The sequence below is a fragment of the Abramis brama genome, assembly GCF_963993115.1.
Source record: "Abramis brama genome assembly, chromosome: 5".
Lineage (NCBI taxonomy): Eukaryota > Metazoa > Chordata > Actinopteri > Cypriniformes > Leuciscidae > Abramis > Abramis brama.
In genome coordinates this window covers 1,295,785-1,304,999 of record NC_139967.1, presented here as the reverse complement: position 1 = coordinate 1,304,999, position 9,215 = coordinate 1,295,785, and the positions used below count along the sequence as shown (strand labels likewise).

Here is a 9,215-nt window from a genome sequence, read left to right as displayed (position 1 = left end):
CTTTTTAATGTCTTAATTTCGACTTCTTATGTCATAAGTAACTATGTTTTGGAATGGTCTGGAATGGTCATGATTTTTTTTGTTGGTATGCAAAATACATGGTAGGGCTGGTAAGATATATTTATGGCCAGTGCATTTTCTAAAATTATCTTAAATTATAATTTTGTGGCAAATATCTCCAAATTTAAACACTGCTCATGCTGCGCTCAAGGCCCCGCCCACAGACACGCCCATGACCGCGCCCAGAGCCACGCCATTAGACACGCCCACCCAGCGCTCTCTGACTGGAAATAAACGGTCGTTCTGCTTCACTCACACATGAAACATCTCACAAGCTCATCAGACACACTTCCCTTCATCTGTCCTGATAGGAATCATAATCATAATCATAATCATAATCATAATCATAATCATGTCTTCAAACTCAACCCTCACAACCATGAGACGGACTGTTGAGCAGCTCAAACTTGAAGCCAGCGTGGAGAGAATCAAAGTAAGTGTATGTTAACTGAACATCTCTTCAGCTTGAAGTGTAAGTTACAGTATACGACACGGTCTCAAACTAATTCTAGTTTATTTCACATAAAACAGTCTTTTTATTCAAATGTTGTATCTAGTATGTATGTTTGTTTATAATGGCAGCAAATGAGATGAATAACCACATTATTACATCACTGCTTTCTCTGTTTGTTTATCTAGTATTAATAATAATATTATTAATAATAATTTAATGTTGTTTCAATGTTTCTCCTTAGCATTCAAAACGAGCAGAACTGTGTAGATCTGATTTCCATGACAATATGACAAAAGATAGCTATGGCAGATACTAATATGGTCATACTAATTTATTTGTGTATCCCTAAAAATAATACTAATTGTAAAAAAAAAAACAGACATAAACTAATATAACAACGTAATAATTGCATTTTCTAACACTGTTAAAACAGAACCGTTATAGTGGTCATTGCGTGTCAAATGAAATGTTTTTCCCACATTTTTTGCAATAGAGGAAATATTTGAAATGACGACATGGAGCAGAAAAGCTGTAGAATTACTTTATTGAGCTTTTTTATTCTGAGATGATTCACCAGTTATCATTCATCCCCCAAACAACGAGTCTGTTCTGATGGATCACAGGCACAAATAGCAAATAATATGGTCAAATGCACATAATCAAATGCAACTAACTGTTATTGTTAATAATGCGACAAATGCAGAATTAGGATGGTGAAATAAATAGGCTTGACAACCTTTAAAAAGAGTTGAAAACTCTTTAGATATCTTTAGTTGTTGATGTCAAAGGTTGTGTGTCCAATCAAACTCTACAGTATTTGACAAATTCATCTGTCATGTGGAAGATTCAAGTCAAATTAGACATGGTTTTTGGTTATGACATACTAAATAGTCGAAATTATGACATATGACATAATTCTGACTGACATATTTTTGACTTTTTATCCCAATTTCGACTTTTTAATCTCATAATTATGACTTATGCCATTATGACTTAGCATGTCATAATTTTGATTTTTTATCTCAATTTAAAATGTTTATCTCATAATTATGCCTTATGTCATTATAACATAGTTTGTCATATTTTAAAGGTTTTATCTCATAATTTCGACTTTATCATAATTACAACTAATGCCACAATTAAAGTCCCCCTGCAGTCAATAATTGAATCCCTTAAAACTCATCTTTAATAATCAAAATTACACGTTTTTTTCCAGTGAAAATAATTTCTTCATGCCTTAAAATAGCTTGACTGTAACTCTACACTCTTGCTTTATTTAGCATACGTGGCTTCATGAATATGCAAAATAGTAATGTGTTGCTATTGCTAATGTTACACAAGCCATGTTCCCGTTCACCATCTCAGAGTCAAATCAGCATCCTTAGAAACACTTGAACATCATAGAAAGTCAGTGGAGAAAAGCCCCGCCCACATGTGACGCGATTGGTCACATGTTTGTGACACGGGAAACAGGCGTTTTTGAGACTGTCTTTAGTTTACTGCAGTTTTAAAGAGAAAATACTCAGCAATGGTGTCGACTTATGAATTTACACATATAAACAACATTAAACACTTGAGTTTCACCACAGGGGGACTTACTTTGACATTTACCAAAGCATGACAAACTCAAGGAAGACACGACCCAGCCTGCATCACACATGGGTTATGATGATTTCTAATGTAGTTCGATCTGTGTGTGTTTGTGATGCAGGTTTCTCAGGCGGCTGCGGATCTCCAGCAGTTTTGCCTCCAGAACGCCAGTAAAGATTCGCTACTGGTGGGAGTACCGGCGGCCAGTAACCCGTTCAGAGAACCTCGTTCATGCTCACTTCTGTAGACTCAAGGTAGACCACAACACAAGCAGATTCACATCAACACCGGGACACAACGGGCAGGAGAGATATGATTCAAGAGACATCATGAGCAATCAATGAGGTTCTATAAAGAACTCTAGGGTTCTAAATCAATTTTAAAGACGCTTTATACCAAAAAGTTTCTATATACTATACATGGCTTAGTATGACATCATTTTGACTTTTTATCTCATCATTTCAACTTTATCATAATTACTACTTAGTATGTCATAATTATCACTTGTATCATTATGACTTAGTATGTCAATTTCAATTTTTTATCTCATAATTTCTACCTTTTATCTCATAATTTCGACTTTATCATAATTATTACTTATGTCAAAATTATGGCTTTTTATCTCATAATTTTGACTTTATCATAATTACGACTTGGTATATCATAATTATCACTTATGTCATTATGACTTAGGATGTCAATTTCAAACTTTTATCTCATAATTTTGACTTTATCATAATTACGACTTATTATGTCATAATTATGTTTTTTTATCTCATAATTTCGACTTTATCATAATTACGACTTAGTATGTAATTATTATCACTTACGTCATTATGACTTAGTATGTCAATTTGAAATTTTTTATCTCATAATTTCGACTTTTTATCTCATAATTTCGACTGAAGGTAGACGACGAACACCTCGCAGATTCACGTCCCACAGGGACACAACAGTCAAGTTCAAGTTCATATGTATTTGTATAGCACATTTAAGAACAACCACAGTTGACCAAAGTGCTTAATGTCAGGATACACACAAATAAACACAAAAACACAGTAGAGAATGTCTCAGTAGCAAAACTCAACTCGGAATGAAAGCTAAGGTCAGGATATAGATATGATTCAGAGAAAAGATGAGCAATGAAATAATTCATTGAAATAATTGCGTCATACTTTCATGTTTAATGGATATTGGCATTTAATGGATATTTAATGGATTATACCGGCATTGCTGTGCCTGCTATTCACTTTCATAATATAGCTCAAGATTAATCTCACAACTTTGTCATAATTAATCTCATAATTATGACTAAGTACAGTATGTCATCATTTTGTCTTTTTATTTCATTATTATGACTCATGTCATTATGACTTAATATGTCAGTTTTGACTTTTATCTCAGTTTTAACTTTTTATCTCATAATTGTGACTTTATCATAATTATGACTTGGTATGTCATAATTACGACTTTTTATATCATAATTTCAAGTTTTTCATAATTATGTCTTGGTATGTCGTAATTACGAGTTATGTCATAATTTCGACTTTTTATCTCATTATTAAGACTTATGTCATTAAGACTTAGTATGTCATAATTTTGACATTTTATCTCATAATTTCGACTTCATCATAATTATGACTTCATAATTTCGATCTTCATACGACTTTTTATGGCATAATTTTTTACTTGTTATCATGTTACAGAAAAGCGTTACATATAGTCTCTCAGTATAAAATATCTGGATTCATGTAGACGTTGCCAATATATGTATTTGTCCTGCAGCTTCTCTTACTGTTTAAATATGAAGCCCAGAGATCCTCCATAGTCATACGCAGCTGTGTGGGATATTATTATTTTTATCCCGGAGCGCTGGGCTTGCATCCGGCTCAGTGTTTGGGAAGTCTTGCTTTTGCATCAACAGGAAGTTCAGTTTACACGCGTGTCGAGGAAGTCCTGAGATAGAGGACTTATGCATTTCACTCTGTGCATTCTGTATTGTGCGTTATGTAATATGCATTGTGTTCTTATATAACACACATGTTTTATTGTGCCTCAAATGTGACTTAAGGAAAGTATGAGTTGATATTAGTCCCGACTGGAAACTTCTGCTCTTGACTAGCATGAGTTCCTCCTCTGTGGCTCGATGCTAAACTTAGCTTTGGACGAGATGTGTCGTAACATGTCTGTCTTTTCTGCAGATTTAGTCAAAAACTGCAAGTACTGAATGTGGAACAGAGTAAAAACAGTCAGTCACACAAACATTAAAGTTATTAACTCTCTCAAACTCCATAAAATCAGTCCCAATGTTGGGAGAGGTAGTTTTTATCACTTTTTAAACCCATCAACATGTCAACAAAATCCTTTATCCCTGAAACATATGTTATGAAACCCTTTTTATTCATTTAACACTTTGCATTTTTTTTAAAGGTAAACAAAAAATTTGTTTTAGAGATTTTGCAAAAATAGATTTTAAAAAGCTGATATAGTTTACCATCAAATTTAAATATCCCGAAGCTCGCCTCCAAATCTTCATGCATCTCTTTTCCATACTGTTCATAATGGCCATGAACATATAATATCCACTAGTTATTGATATTTTATGATGCTTTTTTTGTTGTTGCCCTAAACATAATTACAGCCTGGTATGTCATAATTATCGCTTACGCCATTATGACTTAACTCATAACTCATAATTTCAACTTTATCTCATAATTTTGACTATCTTAATTATGTATTGGTATGTCATAATTATCGCTTGTTATTATGACTTAGTATGTCATAATTTTACATTTTTATCTCATACTTCCGACTTTATTTCATAATTTAGACTTTATAATAATAACGACTTGGCAGGTCATAAATATCTCTTATGTCATTATTACTTAGTATGTTATAATTTTTAATTTTTATCTCATACTTCCAACTTTATCTCATAATTTAGACGTTATTATAATAATGACTTGGTAGGTCATAAATATCTCTTGTGTCATTATGACTTAGTATGTTATAATTTTTAAATTTGTATCTCATACTTCCGACTTCCATCCATCTCCATCCATCTTCTACCGCTTATCCGGGGCCGGGTCGCGGGGGCAGCAGTCTAAGCAGGGATGCCCAGACGTCCCTCTCCCTAGACACTTCCTCCAGCTCTTCCGGGGGGACACCGAGGCGTTCCCAGGCCAGCCGGGAGACATAGTCTCTCCAGCGTGTCCTAGGTCTTCCCCGGGGTCTCCTCCCGGTGGGACATGCCCGGAACACCTTCCCGGGAAGGCGTCCAGGAGGCATCCGGAAAAGATGCCCGAGCCACCTCAACTGACCCCTCTCGATGTGGAGGAGCAGCGGCTCTACTCTGAGCTCCTCCCGAGTGACCGAGCTTCTCACCCTATCTCTAAGGGATCGCCCAGCCACCCTGCGGAGAAAGCTCATTTCGGCCGCTTGTATCCGGGATCTTGTCCTTTCGGTCATGACCCACAGCTCATGACCATAGGTGAGAGTAGGAACGTAGATTGACTGGTAAATCGAGAGCTTCGCCTTGCGGCTCAGCTCCTTCTTCACCACGACAGACCGGTACAGGGACCGCATTACTGCAGAAGCTGCACCGATCCGCCTGTCAATCTCCCGTTCCATCCTTCCCTCACTCGTGAACAAGACCCCAAGATACTTGAACTCCTCCACTTGAGGCAGGAGCTCTCCACCAACCTGAAGCGGGCAAACCACCCTTTTCCGACTGAGAACCATGGCCTCGGACTTGGAGGTGCTGATTTTCATCCCAGCCGCTTCACACTCGGCTGCAAACCGTCCCAGTGCATGCTGGAGGTCCTGGTCTGATGAGGCCAACACGACAACATCATCCGCAAAGAGCAGAGATGAAATCGTGTGGTCCCCAAACCCGACCCCCTCCGGCCCCTGGCTGCGCCTAGAAATTCTGTCCATAAAAATTATGAACAGAACCGGCGACAAAGGGCAGCCCTGCCGGAGTCCAACACGCACCGGGAACAAGTCTGACTTACTGCTGGCAATACGAACCAAGCTCCTGCTCCGGTCGTACAGGGACCGGATAGCCCTTAGCAAAGGGCCCCGGACCCCATACTCCCGGAGCACCCTCCACAGGCCGCCGCGAGGGACACAGTCGAATGCCTTCTCCAAATCCACAAAGCACATGTAGATTGGTTGGGCAAACTCCCATGAGCCCTCCAGCACCCTGTAGAGGGTATAGAGCTGGTCCAGTGTTCCACGACCGGGACGAAAACCACACTGTTCCTCCTGAATCCGAGGTTCTACTATCGGCCGGATTCTCCTCTCCAGTACCCTGGCATAGACTTTCCCAGGGAGGCTGAGAAGTGTGATCCCCCTATAGTTGGAGCACACCCTCCGATCCCCCTTCTTGAAAAGAGGGACCACCACCCCGGTCTGCCAGTCCAAAGGTACTGTCCCCAACCGCCACGCGATGTTGCAGAGGCGTGTCAGCCAAGACAGCCCCACAACATCCAGAGACTTGAGGTACTCAGGGCGGATCTCATCCACCCCCGGTGCCTTGCCACCGAGGAGTTTCTTGACTACCTCGGTGACTTCAGCTTGGGTGATGGACGAGTCCGCCTCCGAGCCCTCAGCCTCTGCTTCCTCAATGGAAGACGTGACGGCGGGATTGAGGAGATCCTCGAAGTATTCCTTCCACCGTCCGGTGATATCCCCAGTCGAGGTCAACAGCTGCCCACCTCCACTGTAAACAGCGTTGGTAGGGCACTGCTTCCCCCTCCTGAGGCGCCGGACGGTTTGCCAGAATCTCTTCGAGGCCGACCGATAGTCCTTCTCCATGGCCTCACCGAACTCCTCCCAGGCCCGAGTTTTTGCCTCCACAACCACCCGGGCTGCAGTCCGCTTGGCCCGTCGGTACCCATCAGCTGCCTCAGGAGTCCCACAAGCCAGCCAGGCCCGATAGGACTCCTTCTTCAGCTTGACGGCATCCCTTACTTCCGGTGTCCACCACCGGGTTCGGGGATTGCCGCCTCGACAGGCACCGGAGACCTTACGGCCACAGCTCCGAGTGGCCGCGTTGACAATGGAGGTGGAGAACATGGTCCACTCGGACTCAATATCTCCAGACTCCCTCGGGATCTGGTCGAAGCTCTGCCGGAGGTGGGAGTTGAAGATCTCTCTGACAGGAGATTCGGCCAAACGTTCCCAACAGACCCTCACAGTACGTTTGGGTCTGCCGAGTCTGTCCAGCTTCCTCCCCGCCATCGGATCCAACTCACCACCAGGTGGTGATCAGTTGACAGCTCCGCCCCTCTCTTCGCCCGAGTGTCCAAGACATACGGCCGGAGGTCGGATGAAACGACCACAAAGTCGATCATCGACCTCCGGCCTAGGGTGTCCTGGTGCCATGTGCACTGATGGACACCCTTATGCTTGAACATGGTGTTCGTTATGGACAAGCTGTAACTAGCACAGAAGTCCAATAACAGAACACCACTCGGGTTCAGATCAGGGGGGCCGTTCCTCCCAATCACGCCCCTCCAGGTGTCACTGTCGCTGCCCACGTGGGCGTTGAAGTCCCCCAGTAAAACGATGGAGTCCCCAGTCGGAGCACTTTCCAGCACCCCTCCCAGAGACTCCAAGAAGGCCGGGTACTCTGCACTGCCGTTCGGCCCGTAAGCACAAACGACAGTGAGAGACCTATCCCCGACCCGAAGGCGTAGGGAAGCGACCCTCTCGTTCACCGGGGTGAACTCCAACACATGGCGGCTGAGCTGGGGGGCTATAAGCAAACCCACACCAGCCCGCCGCCTCTCACCATGGGCAACTCCAGAGTGGTGAAGAGTCCATCCTCTCTCGAGGAGTGTGGTTCCAGAGCCCAAGCCGTGCGTAGAGGTGATCCCAACTATCTCTAGTCGGAATCTCTGAACCTCACGCACAACCTCAGGCTCCTTCCCCGCCAGAGAGGTGACATTCCATGTCCCTAGAGCTAGATTCCGCGTCCAGGGATCGGGTCGTCTAGGCCCCCGCCTTCGACTGCCGCCCGATCCACTTAGCACCGGCCCCTTACGGTCCCTCCTGCAGGTGGTGGGTCCACGGGAGGGTGGCCCCACGTCACTCCTTCGGGCTGAGCCCGGCCGGACCCCATGGGGGGAGGCCCGACCACCAGGCGCTCGCATACGAGCCCCAACCCCGGGCCTGGCTCCAGGGTGGGGCCCCGGCTGCGCCATACCGGGCGACGTCACGGTCCTCCTTTTTTTGGGCATCATAAGGGGTTTTGAACCGCTCTTAGTCTGACCCGTCGCCTAGGACCTGTTTGCCTTGGGAGACCCTACCAGGGGCATATAGCCCCAGACAACATAGCTCCTAGGTTCATTCGGGTACTCAAACCCCTCCACCACGGTAAGGTGGCAGTTCAAGGAGGGACTTCCGACTTTATCTCATAATTTAGACTTTATAATAATAACGACTTGGTAGGTCATAAATATCTCTTATGTCATTATTACTTAGTATGTCATAATTTAACATTTTTATCTCATACTTCCAACTTTATTTCATAATTTTGACTAATCATAATTATAACGTCACTATGATTTATGCCATAATTTTGACTTTTTATCTCATAATTTTGACTATCATACGATTTTTTATGTATTGATTTCTCATATTTATCTGTCTTTCTTTCACAGGAGGGAAGAGGCAGACGCTGATTTTTTATATTGTGCCAATTATATGAAACTGAAGCATTGAATTGAATCTTTTTAATTTTCATTAATGTAACATAATCATTTAATTATTCAAAAAGAATTAAAGAGATTGTGTTGTTTTTGTCAAATTAACTGCGTTAATTATTGTGATTTGTCTGATCAATGAAAAAAACTGTTGATTGAAAAGAAAATAAATAAATATTTTGTTTAAAAATACAAGTCTTGGCGAGTCAAAGTATTTTAAATTAACATGCAGAATTAGAAGCACAAACCTCTGGCTCCACAAATATTGGTAAATATGAGCAAAACTGATATATATTTTTTTGTCATTTCTCCTTTTAGTCTTTCATTCAAAATATTAACAAAAATTCTAACCTTTAATTAAAGTCAAATAGCAAAAAAATTAAGAAAAATTAATTTGAAAA

The 9,215-nt window shown here is 42.0% G+C and overlaps 1 protein-coding gene across 1 annotated transcript; it reads left to right on the top strand.

The window, feature by feature from the left end:
• The first annotated feature begins 303 nt into the window (after window positions 1-303).
• Window positions 304-8,907, top strand: gng10 (guanine nucleotide binding protein (G protein), gamma 10). The gene is made up of 3 exons (XM_084114512.1): window positions 304-493; window positions 2,226-2,358; window positions 8,773-8,907. Exons 1-2 carry the CDS (start codon window positions 413-415, stop codon window positions 2,349-2,351), a joined length of 207 nt encoding a protein of 68 aa, XP_083970638.1. The 5' UTR covers window positions 304-412; the 3' UTR covers window positions 2,352-2,358; window positions 8,773-8,907.
• Window positions 8,908-9,215: the final 308 nt, after the last annotated feature.

Coding starts and splice junctions, on each gene's coding strand:
- gng10 (XM_084114512.1), top strand. CDS start 413: ATGTCTTCAAACTCAACCCTCACAACCATGAGACGGACTGTTGAGCAG. Junction 494..2,225: donor CCAGCGTGGAGAGAATCAAA/GTAAGTGTATGT, acceptor TTTGTGATGCAG/GTTTCTCAGGCGGCTGCGGA.